We start from the raw sequence: 20,647 nt of genomic DNA on the forward strand, positions 1-20,647 counted from the left end.
AAAAAACCCAAACAACTTGTCATTTATACAAACTATGGGGCATCTTTCAAGTGTCAATTTTTTAAACTGGTTACATTTTTTAAAAAAAAATCTGTGACATTATCATGCAGTACAGACATTGTGAGATATTGCGTAATTTGGACTAGTATTATAGGGCATGTATTAATAAATATTTTATTTCTTTAGGTGGATGGATGACAGCCTTGTGAATGATATTACACCAAAATTATTAGGGGACAGGCCTAATACTTACACATATACAAAAGCTTTGGCAGAATACATTGTACAACAGGAAGGTGCAAAACTAAATGTAGCCATCATAAGGCCATCAATTGTGGGTGCCAGCTGGAAGGAACCTTTCCCAGTAAGTCAATTTTTTTTTCCTTTTTAAATCAGTCTTCCCTTGTTAGCAGGTATTGCTGGATTTCAAAGTGCCCATATTCCAAGGATATAGGTGAAATATATCTGAAAAACAGTGTAGCATGACATGATTAGCCTATTCTTTCTCCTTTAAAATCTATGTACTAAATGAATTTTAAGTCCACACAAACTATCATAAATAATTTAAAAAGACCAAAACTAGAATTGGCTGGAAGTCCATTCCTAGATTTGGAAAAAAAATTTTTTTTAAATATCAAATAGTACAGCATCATCCAAAAAACTTATTTAAAAAATCAAATTGCTGTTCTTGAAAGCTTCCAAGAAAGACATTTCACCATTCCCCCCCCCCAAAAAAAAAGGAGATCTGGGGAGATTGGGGGTACTAACCAGGATATAAATAAAATAAAATAAAATAAAATAAAATAAAATAAAATAAAATAAAATGGGGAGCCACATGCAAGCCCAGGACTGCAGTTGGATAATGCTAAACAACCTCTTTTTGGTTTAGCCCCTCTTGCTAATGGAAGGAATCAGGAGGAAGAAAACCAGCTTGCTCATGTGAGTAAGCATGGCCTATAGCACCTTAATTTTAATAAATATTTAATTTTTATGTTTTGTTTTCAAATAGGGGTGGATTGATAACTTTAATGGACCCAGTGGCCTTTTTATTGCTGTAAGTAATATGCATTTAAATACTTTTTGTTTTGTTTTTGTCAAACTCAGAAGTGGTCTGAAATGTTATTCTTATTGTATGCCTTATGTTTCAAGGCAGGAAAAGGAATTCTTCGAACGATGCGAGCCTCCAACAGTGCAGTTGCAGATCTTATTCCAGTAGATGTAGTGATCAACACAACAATAGCTGCTGCTTGGTATTCAGGTGTTAATAGGTATAACAGGTGACAATGCAGTTTCTAAATGGATTAAGCAGTGCTTATATGATGTTATACTGTTATACTGTATATTACTAAATTATATTGAAAATTATATTTGACAATTGTGTTTGCTCTCACAACCATAAGAAGTATAAAACCTATTCCTACTGTTCCAGGCTATATTATTATCATAGCTACTGTGCACTGATGCTTAAACAGGTAGTCACACCTTAACCTACCATTCTGAGCCCAAAATTTAGGATAACACTTTGGCATATATAACTTCCAAGAAGAGTGTCCAAAGACTAAGTAGTTTGTTGCCTTTCGTAGAAGGCCCTGCATTGTTAATGAGCCTTGTGAGGTGCAGTGTCATTTCAGACAAGGACAGAGTATTAGATGGATTTACAGGACTGTTAACTGGTCACAACTTTATCCTACTTCATATTTGACATGGAGCACCCCAAAGGCCTAGGGAGCAGCTCCTCTGCCCCATTTCATCCATTTGAGAGCACATGAGTCGAGAAAGGAAAACAAAGCAGGAAAATGTGACAAGCAGAAAGGACAGAATTCTGAAACTAAAACCCGGAACAATTAGGTTAGGGTTCAGGAGAACGGAGCAACCGCACGCACCCGAACCCTAGCATGCTCCAGCAGCGCCATCATGTTGGCCTCTGGTGCACACAGGATCGCCATGATGACGGAAGTGTGGAGCCATGTCCGCACGTCACGACGCCGACCCTGCATTATCAATGCACGACAGTGCTCCAATGGTGCACTCATGGCGACAGTTGCACTCACCAAGAAGAACCTGCTATTACCGGGTTCTTTTTAATGCGGAGGGAGCCTGTGTGGTTTGGTTGCTGCGAGCTCCCTCAGGAGCAAAAATGGGCAGCTCCAGCCCGCCCTTTCAGGGCAGTCTAGCAAACCCCTAAATTGAAATAAATAATAAATAATAAATAAAACTTTTATTTATATACCGCCCTTCCATTGATCAGGGCGGTGAACAACATAATACAAATAATACATACAGTAAAACATTTTAAAAACAATCATAAAACCCCCGGTCAGCTCTCCAAATTGCCGTCAGCAAGAAAGAGAGGCCATCTAGGACTTCATTCGGGGAATGCAGTTCGAAATAGGAGGGTCTTTAACTCCTTCCTAAACTGAGCCAGGGAGGTGGCCGAGCGGAGCTCTGTGGGCAGCGTGTTCCAAAGGGTCGGGGCAACGATGGAATACGTCCTCCTCGATGTCGAGGAGAGTTTAGCCCCAGGTACCCTAAGTAATTGCTGCCCAGAAGTTCTGAGGGTGCGGGGCGGAATGTATGGGGAGAGGCGGTCCTTCAGGTATCCTGGGCCCAAGCCATGTAGGGCTTTATAGGTAATCACCAACACCTTGTACTGTGCCCGGAAGCGAATAGGCAGCCAGTGCAGGTCTTTGAGCACCGGTGTTATGTGGAATGTGCAATGTACTGGATGATTATGAGGAATGGAGAACTAGTAAAGAATGTTGCAATAATCTGTATAAGATATAATTAAAATAAGAATTGTTTTAGATAGAGAAATGTCAATTTGAGAAATACTGCCAAAATGAAAATTCCAGATTTGGGCAGTTTGTTGGAGTGAGAAAAGAAAGTAATTTGTGCTATATCCAGTGCTCTGCAAGTAGAACTGCTTTTCCTCTCCCCTTTCCACTTCAGCTTTCCATGCCATTAAAAACTGCACCTGGGGGTTTCCCAGCTCTGCACAGTTGAACTTTGGAGCACACAGGAGGTTGCAATGGAAAGAAGGAATCACCTTCTTATGGTTTTGCTGGATTCAACTATTCTGCCAACAGTAGTCCATCCTTGGATTCTTTCTTTTAAGAGATAATCCCAGATATTCTAAACTAGCATTAATCATAGAATCATAGAATCATAGAATCGTAGAGTTGGAAGAGACCACTAGGGCCATCCAGTCCAACCCCCTGCCATGCAGGAAATCCAATTCAAAGCATCCCTGACAGATGGCCATCCAGCCTCTGTTTAAAGACCTCCAAGGAAGGAGACTCTATCACCCTCCGAGGGAGTGCATTCCACTGTCGAACAGCCCTTACTGTCAGGAAGTTCCTCCTAATGTTCAGGTGGAATCTCTTTTCCTGTAGCTTGCATCCATTGTTCCGGGTCCTGTTCTCTGGAGCAGCAGAAAACAAGCTTGCTCCCTCTTCAATATGACATCCTTTCAAATATTTAAACAGGGCTATCATATCACCTCTTAACCTTCTTTTCTCCAGGCTAAACATCCCCAGCTCCCTAAGTCGTTCCTCATAGGGCATGGTTTCCAGACCCTTCACCATTTTTGTCGCCCTCCTTTGGACACGCTCCAGTTTCTCAATGTCCTTTCTGAATTGTGGCTCCCAGAACTGGACACAATATTCTAGGTGGGGCCTGACCAGAGCAGAATACAGTGGCACTATACAGTGGCACTATTACATTGACCGAAGAGAAACCACAAGTGACACAGACTTCTTTGACATGAGTGTTCAAGCATTTTCTAAAAAGGGAATAGGAGAATACCCTCTGTATTTCCCCCCTTTCCACTTATTTTGAAATGTCCAAAGCCACTTTTGGATATTTAGGCAAATTATTTCTGTTTTGCCTATCACTTGAGTACTAGAATCATTTTTAAACAGTGCTACTTTATCATTGCTATTTGTACTGTAATTGTTGTCTTGCCTCTTTATTTTGAATATTTTTTAATGCTTGGAGAAAGGGTAATATGGAAAAACATTTATTTTCCAGACCAAGAAATCTTATGGTATACAACTGTACAACAGGTGGCACCAATCCCTTTCATTGGGGTGAAGTTGGTAGGTCTTTTTTTTTTCTTACATGACATAATTATTACAGTTTTTAAAAATATCTCAGTTTACTAAGGTTCAAAACTATGTATCATGTTAGATTCACTTAGAATTAAAAACTGCTTTAAAATAGAACACCAGTTCTTCTCAACTTTGCTGTGTCTTATTGCTTCCTAAAATAATTTTTGAAGCTTTATTTCCATAGACAATTGTCATTATTCTTGAGACCTTTAACGAAGTTACAGAATAGTTGTGCAAGGCAGAAAAATAGTTTACTAAATAAATATTTAACATTTACTGGGGAATTCTAGTATAGCACACTTGAGATGGAGAACAACCTTTAATTATTTAAAGCTATTTATTGTAAATCTTTTAAAGATATATTTTTAACTGCATAAGTAATAAGAAGTACATGATAATACAAAATAGCTTTTAGCTGTGATTATGGGAATTCCACAACAGTGGACAAGACGTACAGGGGCTTTCATTTAAATAATACCACTTTAAAGATGTTCTTCAGTATGAGGCTGATGCAAAACTGATTCTAAGCATTACTAGTGGTCTGAGGCAGACAAGTGTAGGAGAAGGTTCTGTGTAAGGTGCTGAGAGTAGGGATGGGCAAGTTCATCAACCTCTGTTTCCGTTCTTCATATTTTTAATTTTTTATTTATTTTGTCCTGTTTCCACATCAGTTGATTATTTGTTTAATATTGCATGAAAATTTGTATGCATTTGTGTGTGCATTTCTTTGTTACATATGTCTTTTTGCATTCATTTTGCCTAATATACACAGTTTTGCCTCATATAATGTACATTTGTACACATTTTTCTAATTAGAGAACTGAACTGCAGAATTGTGATTGCTCAAGAATAACCATTTCATTTCCCATATTAATTTGGGAAGTGAGAATTAGATAGATTTGCATTAAAATGTAAGACGGATGAATTTCATGCCCATCCATAACCAGTGATCACATTTCTGAGCCAGAAGATTTGCATGCATCACTTATTAGTGAGGAAGCTTTGCAAGATTGGCTTTTTGTAAGCTACCTATTATTGGCAGCATGTGAGTTTATGTTTTTTTCTGAGATTCCAAGGTATCACCAGCATATAAACCCCTAAAATATTTGGGATTGTTTTTTATTTCTAAATATTTTGAAGCACATACTTTTTCCATGTTTATTTTTCCATAAAAAAAATTATGTTACAATGTTCTATATTCATCTTTCCTCTTTTTGCCCCATGAAAATTTAAAAATAATTGCAGACTGTTTGTTGTCAAGTTAATTTTGACTTATGGCAACCCTATGAAGAAGACACCAGAAAGAGCCCTGGTCATCAGTAGCCCTGCTCAGACCTTTCAAGGTTAGGGCTGTGGGTTCATTTATTGAATCAATGTATCATGCACACTGTGTCTATTCAGAATAAGGTTGTTGTTTTTTAACCTTTGTAACTATAAAATGAGTTTATCTTATTTCATTTTAATTATTAGGTCAAGGTTACATTGTCACTAAGTATGGAACTGTGTGTCAGCTAGCTTGGTTTAGGCTATATTACTTTTACAGTAAAAAAAAGTTTATTTTGGCTGATTTGGGAGGGTTTGGGGATAAGGAAGTAGAAGGCCAGTGGTGAAAAGGTTCAAATTGATAATCTAAAATACATTTTAATGAGGAAATTTAACTTGAATGTATGTGATACTAAAAGCTGTAATTCACCATACTGGGTTTTTAATACATTGGTTTGAATGGGTATCTATCTATGGAGATCTGTTTACAGAGTTTTAATAATAAAGCAGAACAAGAAACAAGGAAGAGTAGCTACAGGCACTTTGGAGAACATAAGCTGAAAAAATGTTCACAAATTGACAGTCAGACAGTTCAACAAAATGCATATTTAGAATTAGTTGTTAATGAAAAATATGTCAGAAATACGGGCTGTAATTCAGTGAGTGTTGTAATGTTTGTTGTGATGTCCATGGAAGTCCAATACATGAACATGGTTATTATCAAAGCTGTTCCGCAACTTTTCTTTCTTAGAATACCATGTAATATCCACTTTCAAGAGGAATCCTCTCGAACAGGCCTTCAGACGGCCCAATGTAAATCTAACCTCCAATCACCTTTTATATCACTACTGGATTGCTGTAAGCCATAAGGCCCCAGCATTCCTGTATGATACCTACCTCAGGATTACAGGAAGAAGTCCAAGGTAATGGTGACTAGCTCTGTCTTGTGTCCCTTTGGCTTTTTGCAAACCCATGTTTACACAATTAATACATTGACTAAGGTTTTTGTTTGTTTGTTTGTTTGCAATTGTGGTTGAGTGAACCATTCAATCAAAGGACATGTCTGAATCAAGTATTCTGTGGCAACAGTAAAAATGGTATTGTGCTAAGTCACTAAATTGTCAAGATATCTAAGGCTGACTGAATTTGCTACCTAACTGTGAATTCATTCTTTAAACAAGAGCTACTCAAAACATTTTGACCCTTATTTTTCTGCAGAATGTTACCTAAATTTGATTTTCAAGAAGAATCCTTTAGAACAAGCAGTAAGGCGTCCCAATATTAAATTGCAGTCCAGCCCACTTATACATCATTATTGGACTACAGTCGGTCACATACTTCCTGCGTTGTTGTACGATGTTGTTCTCAGGTTGACAGGTCAGAAACCGTGGTAAGAAAGAAAGGGCTAATTTTTTGCTAGAAAGGTGATGGAAGCTTCTTGGTGATATAGATCAACAGCATGAGCTTTTACTAATAGAAGAATCAACAATAACAGTAAAAGAGCTGGATATTTCTTGGACCTTAGAGGCTGATTAAGCTTCACTTTGTTAAAGTGAATCTAGCAAGTGCAACAAATGACTAAGCTCTCTGAATAATTCTACTCTAGCACTGTTATTGAAATTATAAGCTGAAATGGATGGAGAAGGGAAGGGAATAGAAGAGGTACAATGTTTTTAAATGAATAACACTGGTTACTTACAATGCATTGGATCCCACCGTCATTTGGCTTATAATTCTTCCGGCTAAATTCCTAAGCAGGCAAAAAGTTATATTTAACTGGTCTAAATTGCATAATTATTTTACCCTCCTATATTAAAGCTTTTTATTTTTTAATGCCACAGTTTTTAAGCTTTCTTTTACAGAACTGATGTTCAAACACCCTCCACTACTGACATCCAAGGAGATGGAAGCGATCTCAAGTTCTGTTCTTTCCATAGTTAACATAGCATTGGGGGAGAAGGAGAAGGAAACATTATTCCTCGCTTTTTGATTTTTAAACTATGTTTTTAGAATGTCTTTTGATTTAGGAACTCTTAATCAGACTTGTCCACTGTCGTTGTAGTATCATCATTTATCTTAATAAGTACAGTCGGCTCTCCTTGTCCATGGATTCTTTATCCGTGGATTCAAGCATCGACAGTTTGAAAATAACAAATATATATATATATATATATATATATATATATATAAATTCTAAAAAGCAAATTTTGCTTTGCCATTTTATATAAGGGACACCATTTTACTATCCCTTGTATTTAATGAGACTTAAGCATCCATGGATTTTGGTATCCACTGAAGGTCATGGAACCAAATCCTAGTGGATACCAAGGACCTGCTGTAATACAAGTTAAGTCATTCAGCATGCACAAAAATTACTCAAATGTCAAGCTTGATTTGGTCCGTTTCCTTCATTTCTATGGCATAGATTGGAAGCAAGGACAAATATTTATACTTTTATCTATAATAAAGCTACATCATTCCCAGCTGCTCATACTAGACTTCCCATACTTGTGACCCTCAAAGCAACCATGATATGTATACAGACATGGGGAAACCTGCACTACTTGCTGTTCTGTAGAGAAATTTCTTTATAACCTGTTAACAAAGTTCATACTAACCACCATTCAAATTTAGAAATTTTAACTTCAGTTAGTGTATGCCTGCTGTTTACTGCTGCTACTAAAGCTTCAGTCAATATTGCTATACAGGTAACATTTAAGTTGGTCCAGTCCTAGTGCTACCATTGTTCCTGCTGAACCAAAATAATATGATTGGCCAATAGATTTACCGGGAAGTAAATAGCCAAAGTGGTTGAGGGAAAGGATGTCCAAAACATATGTTTATCTTTATGAGTATAGGAATCATTTTATTGATTTGTCCATGTTGAATCATTATAATTTTTACTAATGCTGAATGTATTCCTGTGATTGACAACAAAGTGGTCCAGTCCAAAATAACCCAGTAGACGTAGGGGATTACCTAGGTATGAAGGATAAAATATCAGCCATCCATTCAAACAGGTGGTAGAATCTAAGTCTTTTTTAAAAGATGTAACGTAGTGTTGATAGGAAGGTCATGATTAGAATTGCAAGTTGAATTATGCAGCTCTGTTCAAGGCCAGTCAAGTTCAAGATGCTTGAAGTGAAACCCAGATTCCTCCTGCCCCCCACTTGGCCATGTTTGCAAAATATGTTTGCAAGTGCCTTTCAGACACTGATTCTTGACAATCTATTTCCATATCCTAATACCTGAAGTAGTTCATTTCAGCTTGTTTTGTGGCATGGCAAATTCTAGAACTAATTTGTTGTTGTGTACCTTCCAGTAGTTTCCAACTTATGGTGACCCTATAATAGGATTTTCTGGCAAGATTTGTTCAGGGGGGTTTGCCATTGTCTTCCCCTGAGGCTGAGAACATGTGACTTGCCCAAGGTCACCTAGTGGGTTTCATGGCTGAGCTGAGAATTGAACCCTGATCTCCAGAGTTATAATCCATCACTCAAACCACTACACCAAACTGGTTCCTCTAGAATTAGTACTTGTTCACATATCTAGAGCAGTGAAGAAAATTTAACTAAGAAAAGGGCAGAGATATCCTTTAGCAAGATATCCAACTGAATCATGTACTGATCCCATGGTATCCAGAAATGTGACACTACATGGGTGCAAGAGTAGTAAGGATAGCATAACAGCTTTGTTTGCAAAGTTCTGGATTGAGTTGCTATAGGAATGCAGTATGTCTGTGTAATGTACAGGTACAGCAGCTGTACCTCTTAGTTCTTCACTAATACTGGGAAGTCTGGAGTGTGTGAGCATAAAACAACTATCTACGACAGATCTGGCTTGCTGAATTCAGTGGCACATATATTGTAGCAGAAATACTCTAACTTAAGTGTTAGTCTTCACTTACTTCCTTTCATATGCTTTTTGGAAAATATAGATATGTTAAACTAAAAATTGCTTATTTAGAAAGGGAGTGACTTTTATTATATGTGCTCCACATTCAGTTGTATTTCAAAAATTTAGTGCCTTCCTCTACTATTAAAAATACCCACATTCAGTATTTTCTTTTTGTGTTCGGCTGAATTTTTGTGCTTTTGAATGTTTGGGAAAAAGAGCTTTGGCTAAGCTCTTCATAATATGGGGAAGTTGTGTGTTTTCCCTTGATGTAGCTCACACGTTGCTCAGTTTCCTCTATAGGTAATGAGTTAAACATCCTCATAGAACAAGTGTTAAAACAGTTTCATTTACCTTGTACTGGCTTTCTGGTGGCTAGTTGTTTTCAGAATGTGTGTCTTCCTTTGAGTATTACTATGCCAACTGTACTTAATTTTCTAAAACTTTTATAAACACACATGCATGTACACATAATAGAATTTGGTCTTGTTAGTATAGTGAAATGGCCATAATCTGTATTTTAAAATTTAACTTTCCAAAACTGTTTTGGGTTGTTGCTGGCTTTGTTTTCCATTCCCCACTTCTCATTTTCCCTGCTCTTTATTATCTGTGCCTTACATCATAAGGATCAGGCTGGAAATGAATGTTTAGCTTAGCTGCTTACTCTGGTCTGTGACAGTATAATCAGATTCTGTTTTGACTGTTTGCAGCAAGACAAATATCTAACAGAACACATTTTCCTGACAAGCTGAACATGTTTGGATATTCAAATTTATGGGATTCAAATTTATACACTGTATTAATATATATTGCTTTCCAGTTTGATCCTAATAATAGACTCCAATGTATTTTGGCAGGTTACTTGTTATTGCCCCAGTTAGGCAATGAACATTTATAGAATATTTCTGCATATTGAATAGTAGGCATCTGTATTCATACAGTGCATTTTATTATTCAGTATAACCAATTATGAACTTGGAAAGAGATAATTGTTTTGTAATGAATGTCCATATATCACTTCCCTTCTTTGTCTGTAGAATAATAAAGGGACATATCTCATTATGTGAGTCTCCTATATATAAACCATGTGAATTACAGTACTGAGCACCCGCCTTTGTAGGGGAATTTCCATTTGATAAAACTGTACCCAGATATGTGTTTTCAGGAGTCGAGTGAAAGAGAGAAGGCATGATGCTTATCACTTTAACAGTTGGTTGTGCTTTGATCTAAACAGTTATGTTAATGGATGGAGGCTCTTAATTCATTTTTTCCATATTTGCATTGAAAAATAAGATGTATCACTCCTCATATTAAATCTCTTTAAATACATATGTAAAATGTAATTTTTATAATGCTGTATAAGCATGTAGTTGAATTTTTCTCAGAATATGGAAATGGTATGCAGAAATATTCTAATTTTGTAGAATCTGTTGGAATCTAGTAGACAAATTAGTGGGACATGCATTGATATAATGTGTCTAGGCAGTTTATTTGAACCTTTTTTCAGTGTGATCTTCCTGAATAACTTCTTTCCCTGGACTATAGGATGATGAAAACAATAACACGTCTTCACAAGGTTATGATGTTACTAGAATATTTCACCAGTAATTCTTGGGACTGGAATACAGACAATGTCAATATGCTTATGAACCAGCTGGGTCCTGAAGACAAAAAGGCAAGTAATGATTGTTACTTTAATTTGTCTTTCATTGTAGTACTTAAATATTAATAAGTAAAAGTTTCAAAGAAAGGAGTAGAATGAAAGCCAGAAAAAAATTGAGAAGGTAAAGCTATAATGCGATCATGCCTTTATTGTTGTAACTCTTAGTTTTTCTCAAGCTGATGTGAAACATGCAAGTGTTGTCTGCACTGGTGATCTTTATATGTGAAATCACATAGGTTTAAGTGGAATTTGGTAAGTCAAGACCCAGGTAAATTCCATTGACTAAAGTGGATATACTGTAATTGGAAAGAAACAGTGAAATTTAGCACCTTATACTAATTCTACATCGTTCTGATTAATCCAGGAAACATATTCAGGTATAGCTGTATTAACCATATAAAAAAATACAATACATCCAGTATCCACAAAACAGTGATACCTTTATTTAGACAAGCAAAATGCACAAAATACATGATGCAAGCTTTTGAAGCTCCACTGGCTTCATCAGGCAAAGGTGTTTAAAAAATCATATAAAAGTAAAAGTAATCAATTGACATGAATGTCTAGTTGTAGCTGACTGTAGGGGGTGGTGCTCATCTCAGTTTCTAAGCCAAAGAGCCAACATTGTCTGAGGACTGCTCTGGTGATCCATGTGGTCAGTATGACTGCACTGAACACTGTTACCTTCCTACTGAGAAGTGTTACCTATTTATCTACATGTATTTGCATACTTTCAAACTGCTAGGTTGGCAGAAGCTGGGACTAGTGATAGGAGCTCACCCCCATCATACAGCACTCGGGCCTTAAACTACCAACCATCGAATTGCCAAATCATCAGAATTAGCGTCTTAACCACTAAGACACTGTTCTTTTAAATTCTGCATATTGTCAGTCCCAAAGGTCTGAGCAGCTTGTCTCTAAAGTGGTACAACTAATTATTAATACTGCTGAGCTGTGAAGGTTAAGTAACTTGTAAACCTGAGTAAGTGATTAACATCTTTGCTAAATAATATACAAATAAAAATGTTCTCAGAGTCCTTTTGTCTGTGTTCTTCTTGAATCCTTTTTAATGAAATCAAACAAAAAAATTCATTATATTTATTATTTTAGGGGACCCTTAGCCATTGTGGAATATTTAATATTATTCTAATTAATTCTTTCTAAAAGTGGGAATTCTTAAGTTGCCTATAACTTTAAATTAGATACCATCAAAGGTCTTATTACTTTAATTCCTTAACTTTCTTTGCAGTTGGTGATTGGGTAAGGAGGTCAAGCCCCATTGTTGCTAGCCTTCTAATGTGTCACAGTTTCTGCTGATATCAGGCCTAGTTGGAGCTGACTGGCATTTCCCTAAGGAAATGGGTTGGGCCTAGGAATTTCCTAAAACTGACTTACAACTACAGTCAGACCTCTGTATCCAGAGGTGATCCATTCTAGATTCCCCCCCCCCCCCCCGCAAATACAAAATATGTGGGACCTCAAGTCGCTTTCTCCCTAACAGCACATGTGGCCATTGGGGACAATGGAGCTTGTCATCTGCAGATGCTCATATCCGCTGATGGCAAGTGCACGGATAGGGAGGTCTGACTATATATATTATAGATCAGTTGTGTTGATTAATGAGATTCTTGTGTGTTAATCATGAAGCAGCCTCCATCCATTAAAATTAAAAGCAACATTTGATTATTTAAATTTATTTTAATATGAACTTTTTTTTAATAACAGGCATTTAATTTTGATGTTCGACAGTTACACTGGGCAGAATATATGGAAAATTACTGCATGGGAACAAAGAAATATGTATTAAATGAGGAAATGTCTGGTCTCCCAGCAGCTCGAAAACACTTGAACAAGTATGTTTATTTAATATTTTTATAGACTAGTACGTATTTAGCTTGACCAGTGCGAAAAACATGTTGGTGTAAATTACACATGCCCCATCAGCAATGAAAAGACACATTCTTGAAACAAGCCAGTATAAAGCTTCCATTAGTAAATCTTTCAGAGAGAAAAAATCTAGTGAACATTCAGATTTGTAATTGATACTCTTATTGTGATCAAATAACTGGGAAAATAAATAGCTTTCATGATACATAGACTAAATTAATGAAGTTCACAAGTAATTTACACAGTAAATTTGAGTGAGGATCCCACACTTTCTTCTGTTTGTTCCTACCTTACTAGGCTAGAAGATTACAAATGAGAGCCAGACCTCATTACGTTTTTCCTTCCTTCCTTCCTTCCTTCCTTCCTTCCTTCCTTCCTTCCTTCCCTTTTTTCCTTACTTGTTTTATACTTTCCAAGGCCTGTGAACTAGAAATTAGGGAGACAATAATGCAGTATGACTATAGCATTTGTGAGCAAATTAACCATCCATTATGAAGCCAAGCCCTCTCTCCAGTCCATCTGCTTTGGTCCAGGCCTCGGAGGTAGAGAGGAACTGCTGGACCTCATCCCCTTTCCCTCCACCACTCCCTTCTCCTTTTGTGTCGTGTCTTTTTAGATTGTAAGCCCGAGGGCAGGGAACCATCTAATTAAAAAGATTATATATACAGCGCTATGTAAATTTACAGCGCTTCATAAATAAAGGTTAATAATAATAATAACTTCACAGTCATCAATGAAGGCCAGAAATCACTGCACAAGTATGTCCACTTATTTGAAGAACCAAGAAACATCCCTCCCCCACACACTTTTTACACTCTTGGTGTTAAGGCAACCCATTCCTTGAGCTACCTTTACTGCCAGTTCAAGTTTGCCCTGGGAAATTTGACTGGGAATCTGGCACTCATCCAAATTATTACTCCTTGAAGCAGTGCAAGAGCTCTGTAGAGATAGCATGCTCTGATACAGGCAGGCTGCTCCTGGCAGCCCTATGAGGTTCACTAGGCAGCAAATGTTTGTCTGCCTCCAGATTACATTACAATTTGTCTGTAACCCCATACTTCGAAAGGAAAAATATACGTTCTTTGTGGTTTCTGTGCCTTGCACATTAGGGTTTTGCACCTGTGCAGAGACTCCATTCAGAAGTTTAAAAGCTAAGCAATTTGGTGGGTAGCCCCGCCCACTCCTGTGTACTGAGCATGCCCAATCCCGCCAATCTCGCTCCACCTTCAATTCTTTTGTCTGCAGCAAGAGTAACATCTACTTTGTAGTTCACTAACTGAAAACACTCTGTGTGCAGTTTGCTCACTGTTTTTCTTCTTTATTCTTGTTCTTCATTTTTTTAAAAAAAGAACAAGAAGTTTTTTTCTTAGCTGTTCCCACCCAGCTGGCCCTTTTCCCCCTACCTCTTATGGCCTCAGCTTCTGCATTTCTTGCTATTGTAAAGTAACACTTATTGACAGCCACTCTCAGTGGTTCTTCTGCTTGGGGGAGAGCCACGTACAATGCTGCTCAGTTTGCCACTCTTATGCTTCTCAGATGCCCTGCAACAGGTCTCAGCCTTAAAAAAATTTGTTGGGTGAAGTCTCTCATTAGTGGTAGAGCATGTATCTGCTTCTAAAGACCCTTTGAATTTGGTTCCCACCTCAAAGCTGCTAAGGATACCAAAGATTTCAAAGGCGTCTCAACCATTGTCATTGACAGTGTCGACACCGATAGCCTCCATACCATCAGCTTCAGTATCACCTACAGTCACTATAGAGCCTACCCCTGCATGGCCTCCGCTTCCGGTCTCCTTACCATCCCAGATCTTGGCTTCACCAGTAAGGGCTTATAGACTTTTGTTTTCTTCACCATGTCCCCCATCTTGACATTCTTCACCAGCCAGATCTCACCATTCTTTGGCTCCATATAGAGATCGCCCTGACCTCTCCCATTCTTCTTCTTAGACCTGAAAGGAGTCAACCATTCCATGCAAGTTCAAAATGGTGACTCTACAGTACATTCTGCCTTTCCTCCATCGAGGACACTGGTTTGCTTCTGTCAGCCTGAAAGATACCTATTTCCACATTGCAATTCGGCCTCAACATCAAAAATACCTCCATTTCACCATCGAAAGAGATCACTATCAATATACTGTCTTGCCCTTCGGCCTTTTCACCACCCTTCATAAAGTTCTTGGCGGTGGCAGTCTCACACTTTTCGTTTTCAGGGGATAAAGATTTTTCCCATACTTAGATGATTATCTTTTAGTGTTGCCCTCTCTCAGTCAACTGTTCAGAGATGTTCATTATACCGTCTCTCCTCATGGACCTTTGTTTTACCATCAACCCTTTGAAGTCCAGATATCTCTTTCCTCCCTAATGTGTTTTTTACCTTCTACCTGTCTCAAGACATTATTATGCCTACTTTTTATCCAGAGCCATCCACTCCTTTGGAAAACACTATGCACACTCTGGATGCTTACCATGCTTTGGCCTTTTATATTCAACGTTCTGCGGAGTTCAGGTTGACCAAGAAGTTGTTTATTTGTTATGGTGGACCCAAAGAGGGCCACCCTGTTTCCTTGCAAAGGTTTGCGAAATGGATTGCACAGACTATTCTCCTGGCCTATGAACTCGCTAAACATCCTCCTCCTGTTGGTGTGTGCCCACACTCAACCAAGGCTATTTCATCATCTGCTGCCTTCCTCTGAGATGTCTCTCTCCCTGACCTCTGCAAGGCTGCTACATGGTCACAACCTTCCACGTTGTCTGATACTACAGGCTTGACTCCTAGTCACTTTGGGATGCCAGCTTTGGTAGTGCTGTTCTTTCATCTACTCTACAGTGACCTGCCCATCATCCATAAATAAGCTTTTTAGTTACCCTAACGTATGAGGCACAGAGATCACAAAGAAGAACTGGTAGCTTACCTGTAACTGTGGTTCTTTGAGTGGTCATCTGTGCCCTCACACATACCCGCCCTACCTCCCCTCTTTCAGGTCCCTATGTTTTTTATGGTAGACTTGAACTGAAGGTGGAGCTAGATTGGCAGGATTGGGCATGCTCAGTACATGGGAATGGGTGGGGCTACCCACCAATCTGCTCGGTTTTTGAACCTCCAAATTGAGTATCTGCGCAGGTGCAAAACTACTATGTGAGGGCACAGATGACCATTTGAAGAACCACAGTTACAGGTAAACAACCTGTTCTTTCCATGCTGGCATCTCTAAAAGCTTTGGATGTTGTATGGTTCTCTATCCTAAAAAGGATAGCCACTTCAGGTCACAGATACTATTTTAGCAGAACTATTCTGAGCAGTGAGGACCCTGTTGGGATCAGTGTTAGATTAGGATTTTATAGGCACTTATAGGAGAAAGTTGCTCATGTTCTCTTAGAAATAGATGTGGCAGTTATTGCAGAGTCTAGGGAGGTGCCCAGTATATCACCTGATCAATTTTCTTGAGATGTGTTCTTGTAGTTTATGATATGGGTATGACACTTGAATAAGTCTGTCCCACCACATGCAAGCTTGACCATTGTCCATGTGGGCTGTTGATTGGGTGATGATAAGTGCTTCACTGTGTCAGGGAAGGGTGCCTGGTGCCTTGAAGGAGGTTGTATTGCACTGTCTGCTGAAGAAGACCCCTTGGACCAATTTGATTCCCGTTTCAGGATACAGTGCCCTGTAACTGATTTGGTAACTTGGTTACCCTGTAACTGAGTTACTCCTTGGGAAAGACCTGCTGATTTTCCTGGATCTCTCAGCAGTTTTTTTTTTAAATAAATTGACCACAGTATCCTACTAGACTAGCTCCATCAGATGGGAATAGGAGGCACTGTGTTACAGTGGTTTAACTCCTATCTATGAAGCTAGTTCCAGAGAATTACACTGGGGAATTCTGTTCATCCCATTGTGCTGTGGAGTGTTTATCTTGTTCCCCATGCTGTTTTATGAAGCTGTTGGGGAAGGTCATTAAGTACCATCAATATGCTGATGACACTCAGCACTACACCTTCATCGGAGTCAACTAAAGCAGTACCTGCAAGCTGTCATGGGCTGGATGAGAGCCGATAAACTGAAGATGAATCCTAGTAAGAAAAACACTATGTGAGTTACTGGTTCTTGGGCCTGGAATTGGGTAAGCTACTTGGCCTTAGTGGGGTTGCACTCTCTCTGAAGGAGCAGGCAAATGATAAGGTCATGCAGCAATTTAAAGTTCTGCTTCATCTTGTTGTAATATTGCCTTATTTGCTGATCAGCATATGTTTTCTATAATTTTTCTCCTCTTTTTGCATTTGATTCCTTTCTAGGCTAAGGAACATACGTTACGGCTTCAATACAGTGCTTGTGATCCTCATCTGGCGTATTTTTATTGCAAGGTCTCAAATGGCAAGGAATATCTGGTATTTTGTTGTGAGCCTTTGTTACAAGTTCCTCTCTTACTTCAGAGCATCCAGCACTATGAGATACTGAAGATGACAAATCTAGCATTAGGACATCTATGCATATGGTGGTCTAATGGCACAAAGCCGTATAATGTACTTACACATCTCGTCTTTTGTAAAAACATGAAATATTAGATCTGGATTGTGAAATACAGTACACGTGATGCTTAATTGTGTATTTCTGTGAAGATTATATGGCTGGTATTGGATCAATCTGTCATAGGCAAATATGTAGGTTTAATATCCAAACAGATGTAATATCTCTGCAAGAAAACACGTTAGGCCACTGACCAGTGTAACTGTGCAATTCTGGAATGCTTTGAATTAAAATCTGCCTTAACATAGTAAACTTTAATTTTTATTTCAAATAAGCGCATTTAGTTAAAGTGAACAAATTATTGGCTTAAATGGTAGATCTATTTATTTGAGACTTTTAAATTGCAATGGGTTTGGTTAATCCTACGAGATACGTCTCTATAAATGATTGCAAGTTGGGCATTCTGCTAGTCTTGTTCTTCATATCTCCTCTGCATTGATGTGAAGGATATGATGAAGATTACTAACAGAAATTAATCTTAATAATTGAAAGCCTTATTGCATCTAATCTTGATAGTGCACCTACTGATTGAGTTTGACTCACAGGAAATGGAAATAATTGTTCACAGTCTAGATGTGCATGCAGGATCAACATATGCACTTGTTCCCCTTTACTGAAATTGAAAAGATAGGGCTCTTCAAGGGGAAAAATTGTAGCTGGTACATAGTATTTTTCTTAACAAGTTTTTTGAATTATGGTTAAAAAAACTATTTGGCCTAGTAAATAAGTGATCTTAATCCCTTAAAAGAAATGGTGAGGCCCTATGAGAGATCTAACTATTCAAGAGTGTTCATGGAAATCAGGTAATTTGAAATTTGTAATTCAGAGCATAAAACTGTTTAAGAAATTTGACACTCTTCCTATATTGCCTGCAATTTTGAAAATCTAAAATGCTTTCTTTTAAAGCAGTGAAGTCAACATATTGATGCTAAATAAGGCTTAGCACAATTTTGGTAAATGGTAGACACAAGAATGGTAGAAAGTGAAAACACTGAATGGCTGTTTGTTGGATAAACATATTTTTCTGCAAGTTTCACTTGTTTTAGCAGGGGGGGAAATACATTTACAGGACTCCTTACAGAAAAGTTTTATTTAAAGCACCCTTTAAACCCCACTTCCATAAAATGTGCTCCCTTCAACACTTTTAAAAAAAGAATCCACCATATCTATCCAATGTGGTGGAAAACTGATCACCATCTGCTGTACCTTTTTTAGCACCATGCCTATGTAAATTGTGAACGAATATCCAATGACTTATACAGGTGTTGCGATGCACATGTGTCCTATACTTAAAATTCCACATATGACTTTTGTTTTGCCACTGTGGGAATCTCCCATGCAAGTTACATCTAATTTTAGAGGGGAAATTTCCTTGTTGACACTTAAATGGTTCTCTTAAGTGCTTAAGTATATGGTTTGTTTGTTTTTTTAAAGAAATTTGTATATAATCTCTCCAGAGATAAAAAAAATGTTACATAGTCAAGGACCACACCATTAAGAAGTGTGTGAGACTGCTGTGACAGTGATGGAAATACAATAAATTGTGGGCTGTGTGATTTAAGGTTTTACAGTTGACTGCAATATTCCTGCTACATCTTGTTACAGCTGCTCCCCTAACTCTCCTCCATCGTTGAACCTGAAAGTTTGCTTAGCATTTTGGCACATTGTGGAGTTACTTGGGTTTTGGACAAGATACTTGGAACCCAACAAACCACCATGGTGTGTGTGTGAGTGAGTGAGTGTGTATGCATGCGTGCATGCATGCATATGTGGTTGAACTTGAATGAAGCAGTTATAAGATGCTTAGGTATTTTAATTGTTCATTTGTATCCACATAACTTGTTTTTAATGGGACAAACTATAGCTAACCTTTTAAACTAATACAACTGAGAAAATGCCACTGACCATAATACTAAAGGAAATCCTATGTTTAACTGATGAAATTGTTGAGGTTTCTGTGTTAGACTTTAATATCCAATAAGACTGCCACTTTGGATCCTAAAGTTTCTATTTAATTTGGGTGGTTATGAAACACTGTCATACAAAGAACACCATGCTATGCAAAAGTAATTTTTACATTCCACTTAAATCTGGATTGTTACAACATTTTCCCATTATCTACATAGTGTTGCCATCCATGCTAATATTGCTCTTTCATTTTTTTTCAATCTCATTAATTTTTTAAAAAATCTAGGTTCCATAATTTTGGGTATTAGTCTGAAAAGAGTCATTTGTTTTTAAGAACAGTAAAATCTTATGTGCGAGAACAGCATTCAGAAACAAATCACTCAGCAGGTATGCCACAATTTAAAATTGGGACCAGATGAAGAATGTTACCCTTTGGTGGAATTTTCTGCTGTAAGAACAGATTCTGAAAGCAAAACTTTAAATCATACAGTTTTATAAAACAGAAATATTGGGTGCCTTTGTTTGTAAACCAAAAATAAACAAATTCCTGAATATGATGTTTGCTTAATTTATCAACTTCTTTTAAGCTGTTTGAAAACTAACTGAAAATATTATGTGCGTTGAAATAGACATTGGAAGGTACTTGAAATGAGATTAGCAGCAAACCACTTTTCTAAATGTTTATAATGTTTATTCCATATAAACAAAAGATGAATTGCTTTCTGCAACACTGTCAAATAGACTTAAAAATATTCTTCCAATCCTCATATAAATGCTCAATATAGCAGGTAAAATTCTGAATTAATACAGGAAATGAAGCATGCTGCATTATTTCTCCACTCAGTAAAGGAAAACATAAACGATGTTTACTCAGAGCAAGTCAGGGCAGCAGAAATCTGAGTGTGGGGATTTATTCATCCCACCGCCACTCTGCCCCCAAACCTGCTCCAGAGGACTAGGAAAGTTTTCAGAGCTCATTTGGGGCTGACAGAAGGGGAAAAACATGTGTCGCCTTAGATTTTGCATAGTGGAACATACTTCCAGGTAAGCATGCATAATATTGATGTCCCTGTTCCCTGTTGAGGGTGTTTAACACATGTTTGAGTTTCTGCCATTTTAAAAAAACGAGTAAAGAACATTTCTGTTCAACAACTTAGTTAACTTTCTGTAAAGAAGGTTAAATAAGTTGTTAAACAGAAATGTGCTTTATTCAACTTTTTAAAAACTGCAGAAACTTTTGTGATAAGATATGTAGGCCTGCATACCTGAAAAGCACCAGATCCTATCTGACGTGGGAAGCTAAGTATGGTCAGCCCTGGTTAGCACTTGAATAGAACACCACCAACAAATACCAGCGGCTGTAGGGCAAGGAACTGGCAAAACCACAACTGAGTATTCC

At 37.7% G+C, this 20,647-nt stretch overlaps 1 protein-coding gene across 9 annotated transcripts in view; it reads left to right on the plus strand.

Annotated features, from left to right (window-relative positions):
* The window catches only part of LOC149314489 (fatty acyl-CoA reductase 1), a 62,812-nt gene extending 43,007 nt beyond the window's left edge, over window positions 1–19,805 (plus strand). For 5 of the 9 annotated variants that reach the window (XM_089521227.1, XM_089521229.1, XM_089521228.1 and 2 more), the window contains 8 exons: window positions 187–364; window positions 1,010–1,054; window positions 1,150–1,277; window positions 4,030–4,097; window positions 6,591–6,762; window positions 10,812–10,941; window positions 12,655–12,782; window positions 17,109–19,805. In XM_089521227.1, the coding sequence (XP_089377353.1) occupies window positions 187–364; window positions 1,010–1,054; window positions 1,150–1,277; window positions 4,030–4,097; window positions 6,591–6,762; window positions 10,812–10,941; window positions 12,655–12,782; window positions 17,109–17,271 (1,012 nt within the window). In that variant the 3' untranslated portion in view covers window positions 17,272–19,805. Of the gene's footprint in view, window positions 1–186; window positions 365–1,009; window positions 1,055–1,149; window positions 1,278–4,029; window positions 4,098–6,123; window positions 6,296–6,590; window positions 6,763–10,811; window positions 10,942–12,654; window positions 12,783–17,108 lie in introns of all 9 variants that reach the window. The other 4 variants (XM_089521225.1, XM_089521221.1, XM_089521223.1 and 1 more) reach the window with 4 other exon arrangements.
* Window positions 19,806–20,647: the final 842 nt, after the last annotated feature.

Source organism: Sceloporus occidentalis, unplaced genomic scaffold (assembly GCF_023333645.1).
Source record: "Sceloporus occidentalis isolate IW3139 unplaced genomic scaffold, rSceOcc1.0.p SCAF_4, whole genome shotgun sequence".
Classification (NCBI taxonomy): domain Eukaryota; kingdom Metazoa; phylum Chordata; class Lepidosauria; order Squamata; family Phrynosomatidae; genus Sceloporus; species Sceloporus occidentalis.